We start from the raw sequence: 26,853 nt of genomic DNA, 5'->3' as shown, positions 1-26,853 counted from the left end.
CTGGGGGATGCGAGAGCTTCTGTGACCCTAATAGTGACTTAACCCTCCCACATATCCGAGCCTGCCAAGTTGCCTGAGCCCCTCCGCTCCTCCCCAGCCCCAAACTGTCTCGCTGAGACGCGGGAAAACTACAGCTCCCAGGGTGCACCGCGCCGAGACCTGTACTCCGCGGATCAGGTGGCTCGAGTCAGGTGACTTCTGGTCCGCCCCACACTAAGTCAAGCCGGCCGGAGGAAGCTGGTACGGTCCGAAGCGGCTCCTGCGTCCCGTCTGGTCGGTCCCCTGAGCCTAGAGGACCTCAGGTGAGAGCCGACGCGGCCCCGACAGCCTCCCCGCCTCGTTTCCCAGGCGGGCCCCCTGAGGCCTAGAGACTGGCACAGCAAGTCAGTTGGGCAGCCTGCCGCGCGTCCAGCCTCCCTCAGCCGCGCCAGGGTTCCTTCCCCGGCCACTAGCCCCGGCCTCGAGGCACCGGACAGCACCCGGGTTGAAGGGCTCGGGTGGTAGTGGAGGCAGGGGACACCGGGCTGGCGAGGTGGTGTGGGAGGCTCTGTTCCAGTGCAGGTTAGCGTCCTTTCCCCGCTTTCTGCTTAGTTGCTGCCTGAATCTGGGTCGCAGAGTTTGCAGATTGCTTGGCAGAGGGGAGACACTGAGAGGACCACGTCAGGAACTCCTTTTGGGGTGCTGAGCGCCGGGCTGGGCTACGGGGGAGTGGGCAGGACGAGACCCGGCCCCGCCCTCCGGGCCTTTCAAGCTGGAGGAAGGGAGGACTACTGGGCCCTGACTTTTTCAACAATGTTGAGGAAAATTACAACCTAGGCTTTGTGAGAGCCTGCTAAGTGCCCTAGGCAACAGCTGTATTTACTTTACATCATTGTTTCTCATCCTTTTTTTCTTACCAACCCCTTCCCCTTGAAATTTTAATACTGCTGATAAAAGGACCAGAATGGTGCTTAACATGTCATTTCATTTAAGTCCTATGATTTAGTTCCCACTGTCCCTGTTTTCACTTTAGGAAATTGGAGCTTGAGGAGGTTAAGCAGCACCCCAGAGTCACACAGCTAATAAATGGGGAGCTCAGGTTCAAACCTGTGCAGTCACTCTCCAGGGCACACATTCCTCGCCACTATCTGTTTTACTTCTCCAAGAGAAGAAGATCCAGGGAGTTCCAGGTTGTACAAAAGGTGACAGGATTAACCAGATACCTGACCAAGTGGAGCTACCACAGGAAACCCCTGACCCCAGGTTTCCCCTGGGAGGGGATTGGGAGTGGGAGGCTTCTTGAAGCAGGTGGCATCTGAGCGAGGCCTAGAATATATCAATAGAACTTACACAGGAAGAGCAGCATGTCAGACAGAGCCCATTGTGGTGAAATTCTCCATTTCTACCTCGTAGCATTCACAAAACACTAGTTTTTGTGTATAATTATAATTTTTAATATTTTATTTATTTATGCACGCATGCATGCTGTGCCAGGTCTTAGTTGCGGCACGCAGGATCTTTAGTTGCGGCATGCGGACTCTTAGTTGCGGCATGCATGCGGAATCTGGTTCCCCTGCCAGGGGTCAAACCCGGGCCCCCTGTTTGGGAGTGCGCAGTCTTACCCACTGGACCACTAGGGAAGTCCCTGGGTATAATTTTAACCTGATCTTTTTCAAACATTGTCATCGACCACATATCTTTCAAGTTCGTCTTATATTTGTCCTAATGTCTTTCTTCCAAGGTGTGTCAGCGTCTAGGACCAGGGAACTTCTGCTGTCCAAGAGTTTGAGTTCCTCAGTCTACATTCCAATCCTGTGGAATGAGAGAGGAGCCGGTTAGGCCTGATTCTGCGCCTGAGTTCTCAAGGAAAACCCAGACTCTGCCCTGGGGAACAAACTGAATCCTGAGCTTGAGGACGTCAGCAAATGTGAAGAGCAGAGAGTGGCAAGAATGAGAGGGGGGTCATTCCACATACACAGGAGAGCAATTTCCCGCAGGTCAGGGTACAGAAAGCAGAGGGGCAGAGAGCACGGGGATACAGCGCCAAGGGCAAGGCCCCCAGAGGAGGCCAGAGAGTGGGGAGATGGGTGCCGGCAGGTGGGAAAGCTCCTGAGATAAGACCCAATGATCGGGGGAGCTGCAGCAGGCAGAGAGGCCCCTGGAGGAGACGGAGGGGCAGTGGAGGTCAGGCAGGCTGAAGCAGTCAGGGAGACTTTTTCGAGGAAGGGGAGTATCAGGAGGGTTCTTGAGGCCTTTTGGGGAAACTGAAACCAGAGCGGGGGGCAGGGATATTTCCACACAGACCTCTCGTGGCTCTCCAACAGTCTGCAGAAATCCCCAGAGGCTGTCACAGGTGGCGGGGCAGAGCACTGTACACTGAAGCAGCATGTGGAAGCCAAGTTACAGATACTTAAGCTCACCTGCCCCATCTTGACCCTTGGTTCACCTGTTGTGCGTGGGGGTTATGGGTACGCAGCAACCCATCTCCTTCACTTAACCAATGAGCTGCCACGGGGCTGATCTGGGGCTTGTCCCACACTGGGTCCCCTTTGTGAATGATCCCCGCCGGTCCCAGAGAAGTGACACTTGTTAAACGAAAATGTCCTACTCAAGGGTCAGTTGGTGGCATTAACCCATAGACGCTTATCCCAGGACAGGAAATGAAGTTAATTTCCTTAAGGTTTGTAGGTTCACAAAGTCAAATATCTGACCACAGTTTTAATATCTTCTGGAAAAAAGAACCCCCAGCCAATAAGGCTGCATTCTTTCTTTCTGTTTACTAGGTTGCACAAAGCAGTTGAAGAGGGAAAAATTCAGCATTTGTCCACTTCCTCAGGGTGGGACCTTACACAACCCACTTAGCCTCTCTGAGCCCATTTCCCCACATGTCAAAGAAAGATAAGTCCTCCCTGGGGTCCCCTTCTCCAAGCTGGTGATACAAAGCCCATTGAAGTGGAAGTCCTTTAGGAACTGTCCGTGCCGTGGTTCCAGGTGGCTTATTGTCCACTTGTTGCTGAGCTGATCCAACTTTAACCTGAACTTCTCTTGCTGTTTGTTTTTCTTCCTAGTTCATTGAAATCGAGGAACATGATAAGGAGGTGGCTGGTTATTTTTAGCCTTTTTCCCCTGAAGCTAATAGAGAAATGTGGTAAGTTTAGAAGTGGATAAAGAGGGAAATGGAGTAAGTAGCCTGACTTGTTTGCCGCCAAAAGTTCAGGACCATCCAGCTTGCATGTGTCTGCCTGCCCCTTGGCCAGGTGGGCACCCAGCGAGTGGAGCAGACCGAGGTCTGGAGTCCAGGAGTTTTACAGGGAGCCAGATAGTTCCACAGATAATTAGCCTTCTGCCCCGGGGTCCCTATTCCCTTTTCTGTATCACCAACATCAAACTGTGGACCTCTGAAAATCTGGGATAATATGTGTAGAGAAGAGCTTGTGTTCCCACCCTGTAGACCTCAGAGAGGGGAGTTATGGGTCCTGGGAGATGTTGCAGAAGCAGGTGAGGTGGCCACCTTGTTGCACCTGGTTCTGCCAAGCGGTAGACACCTGAGGAGCCTGCCCGGCATCGCCCGGTATGATAAGAAAGCTCTTCCCTTAGACAGGGACCGAGGAACCAGAATGAAGCAGGGCTAGGGGCCTCACAGAATTCAGGCTGGTTGTCGAAAAACACGTCAGGGTTTGTGCATCCTTGTGAGGCTTGACCTTCAGAGCAGGGCCCTTAGAGGCCTGTATCATTCCATCGATTCTCCACTGCCCAAACATTGCTGAAATTCCTTCCACAAAAAGCTGCGTAGAGCCTCCATGGACACCAGGCCCATTATTTTGATCATCTGGCTGTTGTCAAAAATCAAATACATCTTGGGAATTCCCTGGCAGTCCAGTGGTTAGGACTTGGTGCTTTCACTGCCAAGGGCCCGGGTTCAATCCCTGGTCAGGGAACTAAGATCCCACAAGCCTTGCAGCGCAGCCAAAAACAAATCAAATACATCTTAAAACCCCCAGCTAAAGTTTCCAAATTAACCTTACACGAACTGTGCAAACCCTTGCCAAAGCTTCCCAAGAGCCACGCGCAGTGGGTGCACTGCTCCAATTATTTGGCCTCTTGAGCCTCTGAGAAAACACAGGTCATCTGATCAGCTCTTCCAGGTTTGTTAAACAATCAGTCATGTCACCTTTGTAGTCACACCTTGCGGGTAAGCAAGTTCCGAGAAAGAAGAGGTTTCTTCCAAGAAAGAAAGAACACCATGGAGTCCGGTGTTCTTCCATACGAATGCCAGAGCCCCACTCCAGACCTGCCAGATCATATTGTCTGGGACTAAGGCCCCAAAGTGTGTACATGAGCCTTGGCCTGCTTTAAATAAAGCTCCATTAGTCATGCTAATGCACTGCCCTAGGAAAGAAGAACAAATCCAACTGCCACCACTCGATTATACAGAGGGCTGACTTAGGCCCAAGGAGGGTAGAAGTCTCTCCCAAACTTGTTTCTGCTTTCGGGAGTGGTAATAGAGGACCAATGATGAGATCTTTTTTGCCCCTGACTTCTTTGGGTGGAATCTTGAGGTGCTGCCACCTAGTGGCAAGGACCTGCGCTCTGGACCAGGCTGGCCTAGGTTTAAATCTTGCCTCTACCGTTTCTGAGCTGTGTGAGCAGGACACTTGCCCTCATGGGTTTCTCCACTTTCTTCTATCCGAAATAGGGATCACGTTGCCCGTCTCTCACTGTTATAGTAATTTCAGAATGGGAGTTCACAGTACAGCAGAGTGGCTGGCGTGGGGTGGGAGGCATAGTGGGAGATGTGCCAATAAGGATTGGTTTTTAAAATGCAAAGACTCTCCTTGGGGGAACCTTCAGGTAGTCTCACCAAGACTCATTTGGTTATTCGGATGTGGTGTCCAGAGACTCCTGCCCTGGGGCAAACTTTAAAACATGCTTTCCCAGGATATGATATGATGCCAGCTTGCTAACTGCCTCCCATCTTGGGCTAAAAAATGTCCTGCAGGGTTTACATGATGATAAGAATAGTCACCAGCAATTATTTCACACTCAGGCTGTGTGGAAATTGCATCACAGACGTCACCACGCTTTATCTTCACAGTGCCCCTGGGAGGGAGGTAGTGCTGTGCTCTCCATTTCACAGGTGAGGAAATGGAGGCTCAGGGAGGTTAAATACCTTACTCTCGGTCACACAGCTAGGAAGTGACAGAGCCAGGAGGGAACTGTGTGACCCAGAGCCCAGTCTCTCAGCTGCTGAGCGCTGCCATCTTCCTTGGGGCTAAGTGAGGGGAAGTGGTTGAACTCTGACCTGGTTCTCTGAGAGCTCACAACCTCCTTTTTTAGAGTGCAAAGTCTGGAAGAGTTAAGGCCGTGCGGATCTCCCACTCACCCTGACCACAGTCCCAGCAGAGCCCCAAGGGACCCAGAATGTGGGTGGCTACCTGGCATCACTTTCAGTATCCCTGTCCTGGGCAGGGTCTTGCTTATCTGATGTGGTCCTCAGGCTCTAGGTAGAAAGTAACAGCAGGGACCTTTAAGTCCTCCTACCTCAGCTGTGCAGCCCAGAACAGAGCCTCGGGCTGGTATGAGAGAGGTGAGTGTGAACAAGGAGGGGCAGAGCTGCCTCCAGGCCCCAAAGATATACCTAAGGAGGGGGTGGTGGGTGGGGACCATCCTCCTCTGCTCTGAGCAGCTTGGCCTCCCAAGGGCCAGGGTGGGGACTGCAACCGACTGTGGGAATCTGCTTGGAGACTTGCAGGCATGGGCCAGAGCCTGCATCTGCATCCACCTGCAGGCCAGCCTGGACAAGGCGGCTCAGGTGGGGTCTGAGAGGTCCCGGGTCACAGAGCCAGGCCCCGGAGTGCAAGTTTCAGGCTGGCAGGTTCCCTTGGAGGAGATGAGGTTACTCTCCGCACTCCCCCCCCCCCCCGAGGTGTCTGGACAGAGGAAGAGAAACTACTAGGGAGGAGGACTGAGAAGGGGCTCAGACAGTGGAGGTTGAATTAGGGAACTTTTAAGTTTCCTTCCAACCTGAGCATCTAAAATTTCAGTTCTTCGTCTCTGCCTTTGAGGGGTCTGGGGAGACCTGGAGGAAGAGGGAGACCTAGGCCCCACCTGTAGCCACTACCCACACAAGGACCATCTTCATCAAACTGAGCACCTGCTTTCCCCTGTGGACACCCCCACTTCCCAGCCCAGTCTATGTTCATGATCACACCTTAGGCTGCGAAGGCCCTCAGGTGAGGGAGGTGAAGTAGACACGTTCCTGGGGCATTGAGAACACCTGGGGCACCGGGACTGCCCAGAGAACACAGGAAGAGGTCAGAGAGAAGCTAACTCACTCCTGGTCTGTGGCCAAGTTGTCCTGGAGTGTTTGGTTTCCCAAGCCTGCTTCCTCCCTCACCCCCGAGGCCTATCTGTCTACCTCCTGAGTTAGCATCTTAATGCCAAGAAGAAATCTCCCATAGTGCAACTGTGTACTGTTCACCAGTCTCCCGCATCCCCAGCAGAGTCAGCCTCCGGAAGGGGATCAATGAATGGGGTGAGCTGGGTTTGTACAGGAGCCCAAAGGCGGTTCTTTAGAAACAGGTTAGCTGGGCCCCAGGTGTCTCTCTGAGACTACAGGAAGGGACAGGACCGGTTTTGCAGGGCCAGTTTAGCTCCATGAATAGAGGAAGCCATTGTGCTTTCCATCTGAAGAGGTGGTTTAAGCCCACGTGTTCCAGTCCCAGATTGTGGCTTGATTTTCTTTGGGCCAGTTGGGCCAAAAACTGGGACCAGTTTTGGGGCTCCATGGTTTCTATTTCTGGGTGACTCCTACAGACCCTCGGAGCTCATCGGTGGGAGAGGAGGAGGTTACAGCATCTCCTCCTCAGGCCTGTGTCTCCCTCTGTTTCTGGCAGCAGGAGCGGAGAGAGCATAACAAGGACATTTCCAGTCCCATCACTTACTTAACCCCTCAGAATCTCAGAGTCTTTGCCTAGGGGATAGAGGTGGTTATAAATCAGACTTCTCAAGTTCAAGTGTCAGGGGCCCTCCTCCCAGCATCTCAGTGGGCCTGAGTTCTCTGACCTCATGACTCATGCCACTGATTTGGGTCGTTCCAGAGTCCACAGTCAACTTCTCTGTTCCTCCCACCGTGAAGCTGGAAAATGGAAGCTCCACCAACGTCAGCATCTCCCTCCCGTAAGTTCCCAGGCCCAGCTTTGTCCTCAGCCCAGCTCGTTCGCCCCACAGCTGGGTCAGGGCTGACCCCTGGCTCAGTCTGTTCATATTTTAAGTGTGATGCCCTTGCCTCTTCACTTTAAGACGAGCCAAGCAAAGAAAGGCAGCGGCCCTAGGCTGCAGACCGAGGTCCCAAAGTCTCTCTCTCCCCAACCGCTGAATCCTTGGTTCCAGCGGGAGGAGGATGACACGTGAGCCTTTTCCCCAGCTGAGAAGAGTCCTTGAGTGACCAGCAATTGATGCCAGACTTCCAAGTGGTCCTTTCCAAGGTTCGAAATATTTGAAGAGAGCCCTGGAGGTTGGGGGCAAGGAGCTAAGTCGCTTGGCAGTGCTTCTGAGATCACATCCAACTGCATTGGGTGGATCCCACTGTGCAGCGCTCCTGCTGAGGCTTGTCTGAGAGTCTCTCTAGCTGCCCTCTGCTGGTTCCCACACAAGGGTGCCGACCTAGTCCAGACCGTGCCAGAGAGCCTACCTCCTCTGTATCCTTCCCTGCTTTGTCCAACTCTTGCCTCCCAGCCATGAGGATTCCCCAAGATGAAGATCTGGAACGCTGTTATTTTTTTCTCTTTACCCTTCTCCCTTTCCCTCACCTCTCCCGGGACGTCTGATCTCAAACCAAAGCTTTGGGACCAAGGCTCCCTAACAGACCCGCATTCCATCCCCAGATCCTGCCATTTCTGCACATCGACACCTTGTGAATCTGACACATCACCCTCTCAGCACAACTCTCCCCTCTGCAGAATCCTTAAGCGGCTTTCCACCGCCTTCCAAATTAACTCCAGGCCCCTAAGCCCAGACTTGAGGTCCCTATGGGCTGCTCCCGCTCAGACATATCTCACTGCTTTCCGGGGATGCTGCTCCCTGCCACCTGACCCTTCTCAGAAGCCTTTCCCACCAGAGCAGATGCCATGGTCCTGTCGGCCTCTGGACACCTCATGTGGCATTCACAGCCAGTTTCTCACCTTCTCGTGTTCTCACTGGCCACAGGGACCCCACCTCTCAACCCCCCAGGGCCAAGCACATAGCAGTGCCTCACCCTAATTGCTTGAGAAATGACAGGCCTGCTGTGAAATCCAGAGGGCTGGTTGAGATCTCAAAGAGTACAGCTTCTCAGCAGTAACCAGACTCTTGTCCTCCACAGGCGTCCTTTAAATGCAACCTTGGTGATCACTTTTGAAATCACATTTCGTTCAAAAAACATTACTATCCTTCAGCTCCCTGATGAAGTAAGTAATGAATCATAACTGATGGGCAGAAAACTAATGGATAACAAAACATGTTTTAACTCAGTGCTTGTGTAAATAGGCCACCTTGGTTTTATACCGTGGGCTGCCCCTGTCCTATTATTCTAGAAATCTCAGATTTGGGCTTTGTTAGTCTCTTTGAGGATGGACTTTTTATGCTATGTAGATGGAATTAGGAAGGTGATGGTAAGAAATCTGAGGCAGAAATGGTTCTGAGAATGTAGAAGAAATTCTTAAGATGGTTTTTTAAGACATTGCTGCTCAAAGAGCAACCACGGACTAGGAGAATTGTCTCTGCTTTAAAATCTTTTCTTTTTCTTTTTTTTTTTTTTGCTGTACACGGGCCTCTCGCTGTTGTGGCCTCTCACGTTGCAGAGCACAGGCTCCGGACGCGCAGGCTCAGTGGCCATGGCTCCGCGGCATGTGGGATCCTCCCAGACCGGGGCACGAACCCGCGTCCCCTGCATCAGCAGGCGGACTCTTAACCACTGCGCCACCAGGGAAGCCCCTATTTTCTTTTTAATTGAAGTATAGCTGATTTACAATGTTATGTTAGTTTCAGGTGTACAGCAAAGTGATTCGGTTATACATACACATATGTATATATATTTTTTTATGTATATATTCTTTTTCAGATTCTTTTCCCTTATAGGTTATTACAAAATATTGAATGTAATTCCCTGTGTTACACAGTAGGTCCTTGTTGGTTATCTATTTTATATATAATAGTGTGTATATGTTAATCCCAAACTCCTAATTTATCCCTCCCCGCTAAAACTTTTTAGAAATGCCCTATCCCAGACCTACTGATTAAAAATCTGCATATAAGCAAGATTCCCCAGATGATTTGGGTCCACATTAAAGTTTGCAAAGCACTGTTCTGAGATCCCATTGGATGAGTGTTATTTCCAAAAACCAGTGCCAGAGGCCCAGAGGCTGTCTGATATAATAGTGATGACTATTTATAGTCTTTATATATTTATCTGTTAATACATACCCTGCTTCCACCTTACCAAGGTTTTGAGCCAATTACCAATCAACCTGATTTTAAAACAAATCAGTAGGGGGGAAAAGAAACCAGACAAGATGAACACAGGGATGAAATTGATAGCCATGAGGCTCAGCATGAGGCCCTGTGTGGTTGTAGAAATGAGCTGCAAATCAGCTCTGAGCCCCCTAGCAAGCAAACAGTATTGACTCATGATCAGATAAAGAGCTTCTACCTAAAGGACCTGAGTGAGAGGGGAGTCTCATCTCATAGGGCCATTTCCCACAGCCTCCCCCTCCTGCCCCGGGATATGAGGCCTGCTGCAGGGTAAGAAAAGCCGTTGGCTCTAAGAACAGGTTGTGGTATTTAGCCCTCAGAGGTCTGGCTTGATCCACAGATCAAATTTAGACTCTGAGGAAAGGACGCTGATTACTTAAAGGGCCAAACATCTAAGGGAAAGATTAATCTTTTAAAAATAAGTGAGGGCTTCCCTGGTGGCGCAGTGGTTGAGAATCTGCCTGCCGATGCAGGGGACACGGGTTCGTGCCCCGGTCTGGGAAGATCCCACACGCCGCAGAGCAGCTGGGCCCGTGAGCCATGGCTGCTGAGCCTGTGCGTCTAGAGCCTGTGCTCCGCAACGGGAGAGGCCACAACAGTGAGAGGCCTGCGTACCGCAAAAAAAAATAATAATAAAATAAAAAATTTAAGTAAATAAATAAAATAAGTGAAAGTCAAGCATAACATTAAGCCAAAAAAAAAAAAAAAAGCCTGGACTGTATGATTAAAGTGCAAACACAGACAAAGCAAATCTATGGTGTTAGAAGAGTGGTTTCCCAACCAGTTTGCAAAGGAGAAATAGAGACACACATGTAGAGAACAAACATATGGACACCAAGGGGGGAAAGCGGGGGCAGGGGTGGGGGAATGAATTGGGATTGACATGTACACACTAATATGTATAAAATAGATAACTAATAAGAACCTGCTGTACAAATAAATAAATAAAATACTCCTATAGTAAAAAAAAAAAAAAAAATACTAGTTTCCTTTTGGGATCAGCGGTGACCAAAAGGGAACAGAACACGGCTTCTGGGGTCTGGAAATGTTCCAATTCTTGATCTGGGTGCTAGGTGCACTTTTCTGCACCTATGTTATAGTTCTTTTTTTTTTTTTAAGAATTTTATTTATTTATTTATTTTTGGCTGAGTTGGGTCTTCGTTGCTGTGCACAGGCTTTCCCTAGTTGTGGCGAGCGGAGGCTACTCTTCGTTGTGGTGTGCGGGCTTCTTATTGCAGTGGCTTCTCTTGTTGTGGAGCACGGGTTCTAGGCACGCGGGCTTCAGTAGTTGCGGCGCACGGGCTCTAGAGCGCAGGCTCAGTACTTGTGGTGAACGGGCTTAGTTGCTCCATGGCATGTGGAACTTCCCGGACCAAGGTTTGAACGCTTGTCCCCCACGTTAGCAGGTTCTTAACCACTGCGCCACTAGGTAAGTCCCTAGTTCAATTTTTTTTTTTAAATTTTTTTTAGCGTAATGGTGGCAGATCCATTTGTAGAATGACCTATCTGGGCACCAACCCACTCTTCCAGGCTTATGCCTCCTTGACCCATCCCTTTCTCTAACTACTCCTGTCTACTCCCTGTGCCTTTGGAAACCACTGGGTAGAACTTGGGGGTCAGGCAGGCGGTCTAGGAGCCTGCGCTGTGAACCACAGGTGAGGTACATCACCCCGACACATCTCAGTTTCCTCATCTGTGGACAGAAGGTTAATAATGTCTCCTTGACAGGGCTGTGAGGATTAAAAGCAGTAGCAAGTATGAAATGTCTAGGATTGCAGCTGGCACATAGAAAGAAAGCACTCAGAAAAAAGATAGCAATAAATTTTGCTGTGGACCTAAAACTGCTCTAAAAGATAAAGTTTATTGATTAAAAAAATTAAAAGCAGGACTTCCCTGGTGGCGCAGTGGTTAGGAATCCACCTGCCAATGCAGGGGACACAGGTTCGAGCCCTGGTCCGGGAAGATCCCACATGCCACGGAGCAACTAAGCCCACGTGCCACAGCTACTGAAGCCTGCACGCCTAGAACCCGTGTTCTGCAACAAGAGAAGCCACCACAGTGAGAAGGCCGTCGACACAACTAGAGAAAGCCCACATCCAGCAATGAAGACCCAACGCAGCCAAAAATAAAAATTAATAAAAAAATTAAAAGCAATTGTTATGATTTCATTCTGCCTTGTATCAGTTAATTTCCAATTGGAAGATTTTCCTCTTACCTAGTTCTACAAGGGACCTGGTGGCCACTTAGAAATATGCAAACAACAGTTGCCAGGAAAATCTGCTAAAAATAAGAACAAATGAGGATGGGAAAGTAAAAGAGCCAAGAGTAGTACGTGTCATGAAGACGTAGCTCACGAGACATCGGCCACGAACTGGATCCCAGGCTTTGCAGCAGCCACTTACGCCATTTCAATTGTCCTGCCAAAGCCCCCGATTTCTGGGGATGAGAGCAGAAAGACAGTGTTCAAGGGTCCCTGAAGAAGCCACTGCCATCCAGTGAGCCGCATCCTCACGGTGCCCACAACATGGGTGGAAGGCGGGGCCTGAAGCATCATCCAGGGAACAGAGAGATGGGGGACAGTGTGGTTCAGTAAAGGTATCATCCCACTCCCTGCCACACTCGGGATTTGAGAGCATCAGGAAGCATGATTGGGAGGTCAGAAGTTGCAGGTAGGCCTCCAAGTACTGTTTCTTGGAGCAGAGCTTTCTATGAATATTGGGCAGAAATGAGGGTAAGGATGTTCTCCCTGCCGGGCGTCTGGTGTGTGCACCTCTTCTGTTTGTCGCTTGGCAGCCAGGCTGGGCGTGGGGCAGACATTCCTCTGTGGATCTGGAAGAGCCGTCCGTAGTAACGGAAGTAGAGGTAATAGCAGTCATCGTAGGGTAGTAGTGACGGTAACCACTTCACAGCTTGCTGCGTGTCAGGCTCGGTGCTGTAAGCTTTATGGACATTATATCGTTCAGAGCAGCCCTGTAAGGTAGACACTTGTGTTATCCCCTTTTACAGATAAGCAAACCGAGATCAGAGCTCAAATAAGTTGCCCGAGATCGAATGGCTAGTGAGATGAAGAGGGCCCTCCCACCATCCCTCAGAGATAAGCCAGGGGAGTCTGACACTGATGTGTGGGGGTTCCAGCTGGCTGATGAGTCCAGCATTTCTCCCTCCTGTTAGGAAGCTCCTAGAAGGCAGGGGCTGTGTGTGACCTGTCCCTCCATTCCCTAGTGCATGGCCTGGAGCTGGGGTCCCAATAACTCCGGGGCGCTGGACCTGATTCAGTTTTCCTAACAGGTTGTGGTCCCTCCCGGCGTGACAGATTCCTCTTTTCAAGTGACGTCTCAAAATGTTGGACAAGTTACCACTTATCTGCATGGAAATCACTCCAACCAGACCAGGTAGGCTGGCCTCTGCCCGTATGGGCCCTAAATGATGAGAAGGGGGATGGTGCTGGCACGTGGGGTTTCCTCCAGAAGTCCAGCCCCAGCTCATCCCGGTCCCCACCTTCTCTCCAGCCCAAGGATACTCTTCTCCGTGATCCACAGCAATGTCGTCAGCATCATAAACCAAGTGATCGGCTGGATCTACTTTGTGGCCTGGTCCGTCTCCTTCTACCCGCAGGGGATCGCCAACTGGAGGCGGAAAAGGTAACCCACGGAGCTTCTCGTGCAGCTTCACCTGGGGCCGGTAGGATAGGCATTCCCACGAGGCTGTGGGCAGCCTGGGTTCTGACTTACCCCTCTGCTCTTCTTTCTTCCTGTCCTTTCTTAAAAGTGGTCTGATGTGAAAGTTCTAAGCGCCTGTGTAGGACTTGCAGTGCTGGGCATTTGGTCTCTTGTGCAGTTCAGCCCCTCCCTGCAAAAGCAACACAATGGGGCTTCTCAGTGGAAGTGGAGAAGGGGCTGGGTGGGAGGAGCCCACCTGAATCTGCTGGGCTCCTGGTCCACGGAGCCCTGGAGGAATTAGTGTCAAGTTGTGCCCCAGTGCAGGAGTTGGATCCTTCGGCCTCAGAGACGAAAACCGGCCCACCTTGATTTTAAAGACAAGGGCCCAGGGCTTCCCTGGTGGCGCAGTGGTTGAGAGTCCGCCTGCCGATGCAGGGGACGCGGGTTCGTGCCCCGGTCCGGGAAGATCCCACATGCCGTGGAGCGGCTGGGCCCGTAAGCCATGGCCGCTGGGCCTGCGCGTCCAGAGCCTGTGCTCTGCAATGGGAGAGGCCACAACAGTGAGAGGCCTGCGTACCGCAAAAAAAGGCAAGGGCCCAGGCATCATGCACCAAGGACACCTAGACCACCAAGGAACGTGGGCCTCTGAGGGGCTGCTGAGCTGGGAACCAGGGAGGGAGGCGCCTCCTCTCTGCAGGAAGCCTCCAGACAATCCCAGGAGGGTGGGGTTCGGTGGCATTGGGGGTGGCATGGAAAGGGACCTGAGGACTGTGCTCTCCTTGAGGGAGCCAGGCCCTCCTTCCTGTGTGCTGGGAGCTCTGTCCCCTCCAGCCCCCGGCGGCCCCTAGTCTCACCCCCTGCTCTGCTTTGTCTCCCCATCCCCCCGCCCCCCCTCCTCAGTGTCGTGGGTCTGAGCTTTGACTTCGTGGCCCTGAACCTGATGGGCTTCGTGGCCTACAGCGTGTTCAACATTGGCCTCCTCTGGGTGCCCTCCATCCAGGTACCGCCCTGCTCACCCCTGCAGCCCAGTCCAAGCTGTCCGGTGGTCTGGCCACCCCTCACCCCCCAGCTTCTCCCCACTCCCAAACAGGAGCAGTTTCTCCTCAAATACCCCAATGGCGTGAACCCCGTGGACAGTAATGACGTCTTCTTCAGCCTGCACGCGGTTGCCCTCACCCTGGTTATCGTCGTGCAGTGCTTCCTGTACGAGGTGAGCAGTGACCCTGGCACCCGCCGCAGCCCGCGCTGCCCAGGCCAACACCCGGCAGCACCTGCAGCCCATACCTGCCGTTTTACAGGAGACATGGAAACCCCCAGAAGGGAAATGTGTCCACTCACTCACATCTGCTGGCCTATTATCCAGACCCCGTTGCTGGGCACAGGGAACACCCCGTAAGCCCAAGTCCTCAGGCCGCCCCAGGTCTGGGGTGAGGGACACAGACGGAGGCAGTGATGACCCAGCAGGCTGAGAGCTGAGCGGGCAGGGAGAGCACAGGTAGCTCGTGGGCCCCGCGACTCAGCCAGGCAGGAGGGGGAAAGAGGGCACTGAGCTGTGGTCCGAGGGATGAGTGAAGTTCCCATGGCGATGCGGAAGAGGGCCAGGGTGGGGCACCCCAGCTGGCGGACAGAACTGTGAAGGCCAGGGAGCAGCGAGAGGGACTGTGAGCAGATGGGGTGGCAAGGGTGGCGGTGGAGGGAGCAGGAGAGGCCCTGGGGGGCTCTGGGGGCCGGGCTGAGGAGCCCGGGCACAGCTGTGCTGCTGGAGGGCTGTCTGCTGTCTCAGCAGGGAAGGACGTCGTGAGTTAGTGCGTATTTCAGGGCATCGCTGATGCTACTGTTTCCTTTCACTTCCCTGTGGGTGCACCACTTCCCTTGGGGAGTTCTCTTCCCACACACAAGGCCGGCCAGAGCTGTTTGGCCCCCACCTTCACGAATCTTCTAGGTTTTCTTACCATTTGCTGAGAAGGTTAGATGAGGGAGGCCTGCTTTTGGGAAAGAGATTCCAGAGCCAGTCAGGGTCCCTGGGGTCGTGGAAGGAGCCTGGGCCGAGATGAGGTGCCAGGCCTCCAGCATGATGGGGGCCATGTCCCCAGCACCCTTCACTCCTGGTGGGCTCTGAGAGGGACCCCGCTCTGCAACATGGGAACAGGAAGCAAACGGGCTCTTCAGGTCCAAGAGGATGGAACCAGAGACCCTGATAGTGACAAGGTGCAGTTGGTGCTGGGCTCTCTGCACCCCACCCATCCCTTCCCCTGCCCTGTCTCATCCTCAGCGAGGCAACCAGCGGGTGTCCTGGCTGGCCATCGGCTTCCTCGTGCTCTCCTGGCTCTTCACACTCATCACCCTGATCATGGCCGCAGTCAGGGCCACCACGTGGCTGCAGTTTCTCTTCTGCTTCTCCTACATCAAGCTGGCAGTGACGCTGGTCAAGTATTTTCCACAGGTACCTCCAGGGTCTGCCCGCCTTTTCCACAGGTACCTCCAGGGTCTGGCCGTTAGCGTGAGAGGGATGAGACACAGACCCTGGACCCGGCTCCCTTGGGGCAGCTTCTGGCCGGGGTGAGATGTGGATGGAAAGCTACAGGGAGGAGGCCGGCAAGCCCAGCAGGAGTGGGGCCTCACAGAAAACCGGCTGTGACCAGTACCTGCTCTTCCCAGGGGCCGGGAATCCCACGGGGAAGTCAGTGGCCGCTTCTCTGACTCACGCTCAGCTCTGAGAGTCAAGGGTTGTACAAGTCACTCCCATCTCTCTCCAGCCCCACCTTTCTAATGACTTCAGCTTTGCCCCCCCACCCTACCACCACCACCCATTACCACCAACTGATGACCCTGATGAGCCACAGCAGGGTACCAAGAAGATGAGGTGGGAGGGGGGAACCCACCACCATTCAGGGTCCTCGTTGTGAGCCCTTAGCATCCTCCCTCGAGTACTCAAACAGTCCTATTCAGAGCTGGGTCAGACACAGCCTAAGAGTCAAACACAGCTTGCCCCACAGGCGGAATGGCCCGGGAGAGGGTCAGGTGTAGAAGAACTGCTAACTGCAGGCTGAATCTAGGCCCTTGCCTTTAACTCGCCTTCCCAGCACAGGGAACCTTGTGTTCCATGGGCCCAGGAAGGAGAGCATTTTGGCGAGGGTCAGGGCCAGTACCCTGGAGGGCATGGAAACAGAGCCATCCGCTTAAGGATGAGCAGGACTCAGTTCTGTGGACAAGAGAGAAGGGGCGCTCCAGGCCGGGGTAGCCTGCACAAAGGCACAGGCACAGAAGACCTTGCGGGTGGAGCACTGTGAAGCTAGGAAGGCGGGACCAGGTCCCAGGGCGCTTGGGAAGGTGGCTTCAGAGTCTGGGCATGGCTCTGGGGGAAGTGGGGCCTCAGTCCCTGAGCGTGGGGAGGCTTGGGCCTGGGAAACCTGGGAGGCAGGAGCCCCAGTTAGAGATGTTTGGAACCGTCCAGGACTGGAGAGGTGGCAGCAAATACAGAAGAGGGTGGGAGAGGGCAAAGAAGGGGAACTGACAGGTGGCTAACCGGGAGAAGACCACTACAGAGGCCAAGCCGTCCCCCCGGGTGGTGGGGAGGGAGGTCAACGGTCAGAGAAGCCCAGAGGGCACTGGCAGCAGGAAGAGGGGCGATGTGCAAGTGGGCTGGACCTGGGAAGCCCGAGGTGGAGGCCCTAGAGCCCAACCAGGGCTGAGGAGGGAGTTAAGTCCACTCTGCAGATGGGGAGACTAAGGCTGGGAGAACTCAAGTCACTCTCCCACGGTAACATAGCTCCTCCGATGGTGGAGCTGGGATTCCAAACCAGGCCATCAGACTCCCAGGCCATGTTCATAAGCACAACATGAATTCAGTCCAGGCTGAGTTTGGGGAGATTCTCCATTTGAAGGTGAGTAGAAAAATCAGAGTTGCTGGAAAGCCAGGATAAGGAGGGCTGAAGAAGATGGAGAGGCAGCAGCTCCCCATCCCTCTGCCGGAGTTTGGGAGGTGCAAGGGAAGGAGGAGGAGGGCTGTTTGCTGAGCACGCAGAGGAGACCCCAGGACCCGCCCAAACTGTGCCCTCAGTCGAGGCTTGTCGGAGCCCAAAGGTCACTGTGTTTTTGGAGCTGAGGTCCAAGCGCATGAGTGGGAGGAATGAGAGCCGCTCTTGTTTGGAGCGCGGTCACGAGGTGCAGGAGGCCGCCACTCAGCCCCCTCACCGCCCTCCATCTGTCTGTCTGGCCCAGGCCTACTTGAACTTTTACTACAAAAGCACCGAGGGCTGGAGCATTGGCAACGTGCTTCTGGACTTCACTGGGGGCAGCTTCAGCCTCCTGCAGATGTCCCTCCAATCCTACAACAACGGTGAGTCAGCCGGCAGGCAGCTAGAGGCACAGGGCGGGGCCAGGCTTCCTGGAAACCACCCCTCCCCCACGCGGGGAATCCTAGCCAGTCCCAGCCCCCAAGGTGAGGCTCACCTCGGGGCTTTGGCAGCTAGAGGATTTGTGGTTTCCTGGGCAGATGAGCACCCCCGCCCCCCCCCCACCCCCACAGCCCCACGTGCTCCAGCTGCTTCAGGGGCTGCCAACCTAAAACCAAAACCAACCCCATCCCTTCTGGCTGCTAACAGACCAGTGGACGCTGATCTTTGGAGACCCGACCAAGTTTGGCCTCGGCATCTTCTCCATCTTCTTCGATGTTGTCTTCTTCATCCAGCATTTCTGCTTGTACAGAAAGAAACCAGGGTATGACCAGCTGAACTAGCTCCCAGGGACCCAGCGGAAACAGCCCAGGCCCTGGGCCCTGGTGGGCAAGTTTCCACCAGGAAGGCTGAAAAAGCCGTCTGGAGTGCCGGGCTGGCTCCATGCGGAGAAGCACTCTTCCTCAGGGCCAAACTCCTTGAACCTGAACCAGCCTGCTTTCGTCCAGGACTCTTCCAGGCCAGGGAGGAACCTGCCTCTGGGATAGGCACCTGACTGTGTGCCGAGATTAATGGCCAGACCACTGGCGGCCCCTCCCAGACTCCCCAGAGGTCTCAGCCCCTCCCAGGCCTTGCTGGCCAGGCATCTGGCCCTCCTGCATCTTGATGCTGTATCTCTATTTTCTTCAAGGCTTCAGGCAGCCGTCCCAGGCAGGATTGAGCACTGAGCTTGGAGCCAAAGGCCTGGCCCCAAGCAACGAGTGTTTCTAGAAGCAGCTTGAAGGACTGACCTTGCAGCTGGAAGAGCCAAGGGTGCTTTGCTGCCACTGCTGTGTTCAGAGACCAAGCAGCCAGGTGCCGTGGCCAATAGACCCGAGGTGCTGGAGCTGGTGGCAGGGGGGTAGGACTTTGGGGTTAGGCCTTGGGTACCTCCTCTGAAGGCTGCATTCTCTGAGCGCTCACTGTCCTGACACTCAATTCTACGTAAACCCACTTTCACGACTGCAATCACAGGTGGCCCAGGCCAGGCTCTGGTAAAGAAACAGTATTTCTGAGCCTTGAGGTACCCAACAGATTGGTTCAGAACTGGGCTCACATCCAATACTCTCTGGATCCTTATCACACTAACGACCCTTTTGGATTTTTCAGAGGGATGTTTTGGAAGTGAGTGGCTTACTTTCTTCTGCTGCTGCCTATCTCCACTTACCCATAGTCAGGCCCCAAGCCCCTCCAACTGCTCCTTACCCTGAGTCTGGACACACACACACACACACCAGTCTGTGCCTTAGACGCCTGTTAGACTTGCCAGGTGGTGAAAACAGCTCCCCTGATGGGGAGGGCAGGCCCCCTTCCCTCCCCAGACCCCTACCTGAGACTCACCAATTTGTGGCTATTCAGGAGCCTCAGATAAGGACTGAAGACCAACTTACACAATCCTTATGGGCCCAACCTGATCCCAAAGCCCCTCCTTTCCCACTCCAAGCAGTTGTCCTTCCTTTGGAGGAGGGGAGGGTCCCAGGACGTGCCTTGTACATGCCATGAGCTTGTCAATCCACTCTCGTAGTTAACCACGAGATCAACATGAGGGGCTTCTGTCCTTAATTAAACCTGATTCATTTCCTCTGCACACTGAGCATTTGCCAGATGCAGGAGGCAGGGGTGTTGGCTTCAGAACCAAGTCCTTGGGGCTTAGGGAGACAGCCTCAGTCACTCGTGTAAGGAAATGTGTGGGATTTTGAAGTTCGCTGATTCCAAGATGGCTGCGTGCCGGCCCAGCATTTCATCAGGGGATCTCTGTTGGGTGGCACAAGATGCCTACCTGCTCAGGGCCAGGTAGGTCCCGCAGGGACCCTGTCTGCATTACCAAGGGCATGGCACTCAGGCTGTGGTTGTGAGCACGGGTTGGATGAGGTCTTTAAGGGCACGTGGGAGAAGGGTGGGGGAGGAAGTCTTCCAGATCGTCTAGCCAGGTATAAGTATCAAAGAACTTAGGATCTTGTTTCCCTAAAGCAGAAATTGCAGCTTGACCAGGCCCACACGCCTGTTTTATTTGGGCCACCCAGTCTGTGATTGGGTACCACACTTTAAAGGTGGGAGATTGCAAAAATCTGACTTGGCAGTGCTAGGTGGGTCCATGAGTGGCAACAATTCCCAGAGCTGGTAATGCAGCCAGTGCTGGCCAAGCAAAGGCCTCAGTGCTCCCCAGCTTCCCCCCCCCATCTCCTCAGGTCACAGCCCCTGGAAACATTTGGGGCTGCATCTCTGGCTGTGCTAAACTGAATGCTCTTAAGAGTCTTAGGGGGTGGATGTTCTCCCTTGGTGTCCATGAGGTCCCTCCCCAATAGGAGCTGAGGCTAGGTTATGCGAGGGAAGTTGGGGGTTCCTGGCCCAGTTCCAGTGAAGGTACTCCCAGACGTTCCCACGCGGGCGGCCCTGGGCAAGCACAGCGTCAGCGGCCTTGGGGATAGTTGGGCTTCGTCCAGAGCAGCAGGGGCCAAGTCAGCCAGCCTCACAACCAAAGCTCTCTCACAATTCACCCCCAAATATCCCTACCTCATGTCTCAGCAAAGACCTCTGATGAATGAATTCCAGCACTGTTTATTGGGCACAAGACGTGGGGTGGCTTCCTACTGCCCCATTTCCACAGTAACCAAAGCAAGGCTGGTTCCCTTGCTGAGAGTAATTCCCAGATGTGAATTAGCCGAATTCGAAAGTTGAACTGGCATCTTCAAAGAGTACGATAAAACCACTTTGTATCAAAGTTGTGATTAAAAAAATACAAACGTTAAACCCAAAGGCATAGAGGAAAATGGCAATCCTGAGAACTGCCCTGAAATGTCAGCCTCAAACCTCAGCTGAATCCTGTAAGTAGGTGAACCCTGGGGAGGCCCCCACCCCTTGGGGGGCGGGAGTGCAACGGGGTGAGCTGCGAGCCTGCCTGGCTTCCATCCGGACAAACCTTTATAGCGTCTCTGGTAGTGAGTCGAATCCCCGCTGGGAAACACAGGGAAAAGGATGGGGCACAGGCACTGCAGAGCCAAGACACGGGGGGCAGTGCCCAGCCCTGTGTTTCCCAGCTACATGGTGTTCTCAGGAAGGGGGGCCCCCTGCTCGCCTGCTGTGGCCCGGCAGCAGGGTCTGGGGGCCAAGCCTTGGTCACAGATTGGAGACTGACTCCAACTCGGCTCCAGGCCCTTGTTTCTAATCCTCAGTGTCCAAGGGAGAGAGCTGGTCCCAGAGCTTCGGGCCCATGGTGGGAGAGGGGAAGGCAGGTCAGGCCTCTGGGACCAGCTCTTGCCCTTCTAGGCGGGGGCCCAGCAACGAGCAGAAGCCAGGACGAGGGGCAGACAGAGCATGGAAGTGGTGTCGCTGTACAAAGGGCGGGCAGGCATGCGTCAGGGGCCCTGGCGGCTGCTAGGACAGCATGGACTGCTGCACGGCCTTCTGCAGCGACTGCCGCGTCACCAACAGACGCACCACCTCCTCCGAGCGCTTGGTGAGCCGCTTCCGGGCCTGGTCGTGTGTGACCATGGTCATGTCCCAGCCGTTCACCTGGCCCAGGGAGAGAACACAGCCCACCTCAGCTTGCCACCTTCTGGGATTTGAAAGTAGGACAGGCTTTGGGAGGCCTGGGTCTCCCAAGCTGACTGACGTGCCTGGGCTGGGGGATGCCAAGCACCCCTCACACGCACACACAGCGGAGAGCCAGCTTCCTCTGGGGGCGACGCCAGTATGGGCTCCAAAACGACTTCGGTGATTCTCCCAGGTGCCCAGGCAGGCAGGGGCAGCCCCGCCACCCCCAAGTGCTTTAGACCCTCTGGCCCAAACCTTGTTTTCCTCCTTTGGGACATCTGTTACCTGCATGATCTTGTCCCCAATCTGCAGCCCAGCAATTTCCGCAGGGCCTCCTTCAGATACCCGTGTGACGTAAATGCCCTGGGAAGAGACAGCCCAAGTCAAGCACTGGGGTCACTGCACCGGCCTCTTATCCACAGAGCGAAGCCCAGCATGGCATACTCCTAGCCGTCTGTCCCGCACCCAGTATCCCCCAGCACAAGCTGTGTCGAACAGCCAAGGGGGAAGTAGAATAGCCCCATGGATGCTACAGCCCCTGCTGCTAGCCTCCTGGGCTCTGTCTGAGCAGGGCTTCCTAGTGCTGGGAGGCCCACCCCTACTTATTCCCACCAGATCATTTCTTGGACCTTCTTAGAGAGGACCGTTTGAGAGAGATGAGGTCTGCTCCTTCCACAAAAGCCCAGGAAGCAGAGACCTACCATCTCAGGCCTCTGTGCCCCACCGAGAGGTCCCCAGACCCTAGTCCTCCTCACCTTGTCCGTCTTGTCTTCTGAGAAAGGATTCTGGGAGGGATCCTGGTCAATTCCACCTCCAATGCTGAAGCCCAGGATTAAGTTCTCACCTTGACGCAACTTGTGAATTTCAACTCTTTGCTGGCAAAGATAAAAAAATGAGTTGGGGATGAGTGGGTATGGAGAGCAAATGTGGTCTGTGTCCCCTGCAGCAGCCTCAGGCGGCTGGGTAGGCTGAGCCATGCCACGGGGGTGGGGCCCAGGGCCTCCTTCAGGAATCCAGCTGGTCACCAGCCTGGCAGGCTGGGGGGTTGAGACTCATAACTCAGCCACATCAACCCACCCACACAACCCTCAGTCCCAACCTCTCCCAGCTTCCTCTGTCTCAGGCACCAGCCTTCTCAACACATGCTAAGCCCCTCCTGGCCCAAAAGCCAGGGTGCTTTGGCTGCTCTGAAGAAGGGCCTATGTCCCAGGGGAGGGACCACACAGGGCAGGAGAGGTCAGGCCCTGAAAAAAAAATGCAGGCACACTGCTGAGGCAGCTCGGATTGCTGAGCCAGCCCTGTCAAGGGCAAGCCCGGAGATGCTCGGGAAAAGCAGAGATCAAACTTGCACAGAAAGGAGGAAGGCTATCATGGCCAAAGGAACAGGAGCGGAGGCTTGAAGGTGCTATGGATACATGTCCATGAGACCGGAGTGTACAGCGCAGGACTGGAACTGGGAGGTGAGATGAGGCTGAGCCCAGGTCAGGAAGGCTGAGGAGTGCAGGCCCAGGAGACTGGCCCAGAGGGAGGGGGTGTCTCCCTAAGCCCCAGGCCCTGCTCTTGTGCAGTGGAGGAGGTGGAGGAGGGGCCTAGGGCTCTCCCACCATACTCCGAGGTTGTGGTCCCCATCTGTGCCAAGCTCCTTTATTTCTTTTTTTTTTTCTTTAAATTTATTTTATTTATTTATTTGGCTGTGTTGGGTCTTCGTTTCTGTGTGAGGGTTTTCTCTAGTTGCGGCGAGCAGGGGCCACTCTTCATCGCGGTGCGCGGGCCTCTCACTGTCGCGGCCTCTCTTGTTGCGGAGCACAGGCTCCAGATGCACAGGCTCAGTAGTTGTGGCTCACGGGCCTAATTGCTCCGCGGCATGTGGGATCCTCCCAGACCAGGGCTCGAACCCGTGTCCCCTGCATTGGCAGGTGGATTCTCAACCAGTGCGCCACCAGGGAAGCCCCCAAGCTCCTTTCAAAGCCCTCAGCAGCCACCCTCCAGTCACCAGATGCTGGGAGCCAGACTGACTGCCCCACCCCCAAAGTTGACAGTTTTAACAGAAAGAAGAAAAACACAAAGCAAAAGGTGACTTGATCTGGACTTGAGGGGCTTCACAAAGGAGCACCAGGCAAGGCATTGGGCTGACCAGGATTTTGGCCACCTGACCTTGATTCTAGGCCCACTGGAGCTCTCAGAAATTGGGGAGTAGGGCTGGAGTCGGGCCTGATGGTAGATCATGATCAGGTGTGATGCTAGAATGACCACTCAGGCAGTCGGTAAGAGAAAAGATGTCTTCACAGAGGTGGGATGTGGAGGCCAGGGGACACGAGCTACATAGGAAGTGAGATCAACAGGCTCCAGACTGTTCATGGCCGAAAGGAGCCAAGGCAAGCTCCTGGCTGGCCACCTGGCCTGGCTGAACACAACCATCTCCCAGATGGGGACCCGAGACGAGAAGGAGCATCTTGAGCTAGAGAGCCAGGAGCCATTCAGGCAGGTGTCCAGAGGGTAGACAGGCCTATGGAGCCAGAGTTCAGAGGAGAGGCCAAAATGGTTTTAACATTCTCAAAATGTTGACTACATGGGAGAGGGCACAGGGTAGGAAGGAGCATCTTCCACCCCCATCCCCAATCCAAGACACAAGAGGGAGAGGCCAGACCCCACCCACCGTATTCAGACATGTTCTTAGTGTGAGAAGAATGGGAAGGTCATGGTCCTAGAGTTTTGAGGAAGGCCCGGGGACCAGTCATGACCTGCAGTAAGGGGGTTGTGGGAAGCGTGACACCTGAGGCCCACTGGATCTAGGTCCTCATGTGCAAACGTGTGCGCTCCTCCAGGCCTGCCTCTGCCTCCTCTGACACACACCTTTGTGCACCTTTGACTCACCCTTAAGATCAGAAAGAAGTACAGGCTTTAGGACTGGGAGACAAGGCCCCGTCACTGACTTGCTGGGTGAGGTCAGGCAGGTTACTGCCCCTCTCTGGTTCCCCACCTGTACCCCTTTTTTCCAGCTAAGGAGCAAACATGACCCCTTCTCTCTGGGGCAGCTAGAGAGCTGGAAAAGGCAGGCTGGGGCAGCCAGGGTGAAGCTGAGGACAGCTGTCAGCAGGTCCAACAATGTTTCCTCCTAGCCCAGGCCTGAGCTGGTGCTCTAAGCTGACCCTCATGTGTCAGCTTTATCAGTGGCTCCCTGGTCACGCCACCTGACTGCAGGAGTCCCCAACACACCCATCTGAGATACTACAGCCAGTCCCAGGGCCCCAGGACTAGGGCTTCCACCTGACCCGTGCCCTGCCCAGCAGGCATTTCTTCTCAGAGACCTGGCTCCTTCCTAAGGGCTTCTTCACACGACTGAGCATGACCAGACTTCTCTCTGGGACTCAATTTCCCCACCTTAGCCACAGAGTGGGCCTCCAGGCCCCATCCAGCTGTGGCATTGGTATCTGGGTCTAATGTCCCAGCCTCACTTTGCCTATTCTAATAGCACTTGGCACCCAAGACCAGCCAAGGGAGGAAACAGAGGGCTGAGCTGACCCCAAAGGGTCTCCTCAGGCCCCAAGTGCCAGGTAGGGGACCTGGACTTTGCCCCAAGGGCTGGGGTTCCAGGGAACGTTCGGAGCAGGATCGAACCAGTTGTATGAGCCTTCACTCTGGACCGGGCGGCGATGGGTCCCAGAAGGAAAGGCCGCAGGGGAGGGGGGAGGGGCAGCTATGTTGGCCCCGACCACCTCCACCCCGCAAGTCTCCCTCTGGGCGGCGGCGCCGGCTGGAGTGGAGGAAGCACTTCCTCATTCCAGAGGCTGCGACTCATGGACGTCGGAGCTGGCGCCCGCCACCCGCGGCTGCCCGGCTGGGGACACAGATCCGGGAAGTGGGAGCTTTCCCGGACTCCCACAGCAGGGGCCTTTCTCCTCAATCTTCCCTGCCCTGGCCGGCTGAGAGGAGCCCAACGCGGCGGCGTTGGTGCGCGGAGTCTGGCCTCGATCCCGGCTCCTCAGGAGGCGCTTGGGTCCCAGCCATCTCTGCTGCATGGCTGGGTAAGACCGCGGCTCCGCTCCGGCAAAGCGGGAACCGGAGCTCTAGCTGCGGGTTTTTAGGAGACCCGGGCTCGACGCTTTGTCAACGTGTTTGAGGTGTCAGTTTACCTATCTGCAAAGTGGGGTCAAGCCAAGACGAGGAGGAGCCCGCGCGAGACCACTCACCACCACGGCGGTGACCGGCTGGCCCGGGACGTAGGACATCTCGACCCCAATCAGGTTACCAAACACCACTCAGTGAAGCCCGCAGCGAAAATCCCTAAGGCCTCGCCCTCTCTAGTTAACAAAGGCCAACCAGCCCGGCCCGCCCCCTCATGAATAGTTAACGACGCTCCAGCCAATCACCGGCCGGAGCGCTCTCGGGCTTTCGGAAGTTCCAGCGCGCGCATAGAAAAGCGGAGAGAGGGGTGGAGCGTGCTCAGGGCGCCCGCGGCGCATGCGCCAGAGGGCGGGTGCGAGTTCCTGGCGACTGCGCAGGCTGGGCCGTCCCAGCATCCTCCAGTGCAAGATGGCGCCGCGGGAGTCAGTACCACGGGCTGTCTGAGGGAGCGCCGAGCTACTGCGTCTGCCGCCGGGTTCCAGGTAACTGGGCGAGTCTGGGTGGGAAATGCAGATGTGCCGCCAGCAACCCCGAGCCCTCAGCCTTTTCAGCGTTTTTCGAAGGTCCGAGACTGAGGGGTGCGAGGTCTCCGCAGCCCCGGGGGGAGGGGCGGCGCGAACCCAAGTCGCCACGCTCCGGGCGCCACCTGTAACTTGGTTCTCTCCGCAGCCCCGCGTTGCTCCACGAGAAAGCAGAGGCCGAGCCCGGGCGGGTGCGATGGCCGCTGTGGTGGCCAAGCGGGAGGGGCCGCCGTTCATCAGCGAGGCCGCTGTGCGGGGCAACGCCGCCGTCCTGGATTACTGCCGGACCTCAGTGTCGGCGCTGTCAGGGGCCACGGCCGGCATCCTCGGCCTCACCGGCCTCTACGGCTTCATCTTCTACCTGCTGGCCTCCATCCTGCTCTCCCTGCTCTTAATTCTCAAGGCGGGAAGGAGGTGGAACAAATACTTTAAGTCGCGAAGACCTCTCTTTACAGGAGGTCTCATTGGAGGCCTCTTCACTTACGTCCTGTTCTGGACATTCCTCTACGGCATGGTGCACGTCTACTGAAACGTGGGCAGGGATGACTTTAAAAAAAAAAAAAACAAAACAGATTGGGGGGACTGTTGCCAGAAATTAACACCAGGTAGACTTACCTAGTTTTTAAATTGTTGGAGTCGCCGCTTGTCCTGTAACGGTATAAGTAATTTATATCTTAAGACGAAGAGTCTGTACTGTTCTACAGATTAAATGAAGCGTGAGACCCTTTGTGGAGTTTTCTTCCTACCTTAACGCGTACCACCTGTCTGCCATGGGTGCAAAATCGCCCGGTATTGACTCCGGGAGAGCTGGGACTGCGCCTTAGTTTTCTGTCCTCTCCTTGCATTTACACATAGCCCCTCAGAGAGGGGCCACTAGGGCCTGAATAAGGAGAGAACTTATCGTTAACATCCTGAGAATTAATAGCAGTTAATGTTTATTAAGTGTGCCTTGTATGCCAAGCATTGTACCTTGTACCTTTTACTCGTTACTTCGTTAATTCTAGCAATGTCCTTATGGAGTACATGTGATTATTATTCCCCATTGATGAACCTGAGTCTCAGAGAGGCTAAATACCTCTGCCGGAGGAGGCA

The 26,853-nt window shown here is 54.6% G+C and overlaps 3 protein-coding genes across 5 annotated transcripts; 2 read left to right on the top strand and 1 right to left on the bottom strand.

The window, feature by feature from the left end:
* The first annotated feature begins 162 nt into the window (after positions 1–162).
* On the top strand, positions 163–20,338 carry CTNS (cystinosin, lysosomal cystine transporter). 3 transcript variants are annotated; one of them, XM_032615558.1, is made up of 12 exons: positions 163–302; positions 1,721–1,976; positions 3,048–3,127; positions 7,080–7,158; positions 8,342–8,426; positions 12,778–12,881; positions 12,999–13,130; positions 14,049–14,148; positions 14,239–14,358; positions 15,421–15,591; positions 17,370–17,487; positions 17,753–20,338. In XM_032615558.1, exons 2-12 carry the CDS (start codon positions 1,930–1,932, stop codon positions 17,884–17,886), a joined length of 1,170 nt encoding a protein of 389 aa, XP_032471449.1. In that variant the 5' UTR covers positions 163–302; positions 1,721–1,929; the 3' UTR covers positions 17,887–20,338. The 3 variants fall into 3 exon arrangements, with proteins under 3 accessions (XP_032471449.1, XP_032471450.1, XP_032471451.1); XM_032615560.1 differs by having other exon boundaries at positions 210–302; positions 1,721–1,906; positions 17,753–19,169; XM_032615559.1 differs by lacking the exon at positions 1,721–1,976 and having other exon boundaries at positions 196–302; positions 17,753–19,169.
* On the bottom strand, positions 20,125–25,440 carry TAX1BP3 (Tax1 binding protein 3). The gene is made up of 4 exons (XM_032615563.1): positions 25,306–25,440; positions 21,871–21,990; positions 21,401–21,478; positions 20,125–21,094 (listed from the first exon to the last, which is right to left on the bottom strand). The coding sequence occupies exons 1-4, from the start codon at positions 25,342–25,344 to the stop codon at positions 20,957–20,959; spliced, it is 375 nt and encodes a 124-aa protein (XP_032471454.1). The 5' UTR covers positions 25,345–25,440; the 3' UTR covers positions 20,125–20,956.
* Positions 22,001–26,488, top strand: EMC6 (ER membrane protein complex subunit 6). The gene is made up of 2 exons (XM_032615564.1): positions 22,001–25,722; positions 25,910–26,488. Exon 2 carries the CDS (start codon positions 25,958–25,960, stop codon positions 26,288–26,290), a length of 333 nt encoding a protein of 110 aa, XP_032471455.1. The 5' UTR covers positions 22,001–25,722; positions 25,910–25,957; the 3' UTR covers positions 26,291–26,488.
* The last annotated feature ends 365 nt before the right edge of the window (positions 26,489–26,853 follow it).

Source organism: Phocoena sinus, chromosome 20, assembly GCF_008692025.1.
Source record: "Phocoena sinus isolate mPhoSin1 chromosome 20, mPhoSin1.pri, whole genome shotgun sequence".
Lineage (NCBI taxonomy): Eukaryota > Metazoa > Chordata > Mammalia > Artiodactyla > Phocoenidae > Phocoena > Phocoena sinus.
The sequence above is the reverse complement of the archived record's forward strand: the minus strand, read 5'-3'. Positions and strand labels throughout refer to the sequence as shown.

What these genes read in the sequence shown, in the direction of transcription:
- CTNS (XM_032615558.1), top strand. Translation starts at nt 1,930, where the DNA reads ATGAGAGGGGGGTCATTCCACATACACAGGAGAGCAATTTCCCGCAG. An exon ending in AACGTCAGCATCTCCCTCCC is followed by an intron (nt 7,159 to 8,341) that starts GTAAGTTCCCAG and finishes TGTCCTCCACAG; the next exon opens with GCGTCCTTTAAATGCAACCT. An exon ending in CCTCCAATCCTACAACAACG is followed by an intron (nt 17,488 to 17,752) that starts GTGAGTCAGCCG and finishes GGCTGCTAACAG; the next exon opens with ACCAGTGGACGCTGATCTTT.
- TAX1BP3 (XM_032615563.1), bottom strand. Translation starts at nt 25,344, where the DNA reads ATGTCCTACGTCCCGGGCCAGCCGGTCACCGCCGTGGTG. An exon ending in AGCCGGTCACCGCCGTGGTG is followed by an intron (nt 21,991 to 25,305) that starts GTGAGTGGTCTC and finishes TATCTTTGCCAG; the next exon opens with CAAAGAGTTGAAATTCACAA. An exon ending in CAGAAGACAAGACGGACAAG is followed by an intron (nt 21,479 to 21,870) that starts GTGAGGAGGACT and finishes GTCTCTTCCCAG; the next exon opens with GGCATTTACGTCACACGGGT.
- EMC6 (XM_032615564.1), top strand. Translation starts at nt 25,958, where the DNA reads ATGGCCGCTGTGGTGGCCAAGCGGGAGGGGCCGCCGTTCATCAGCGAG.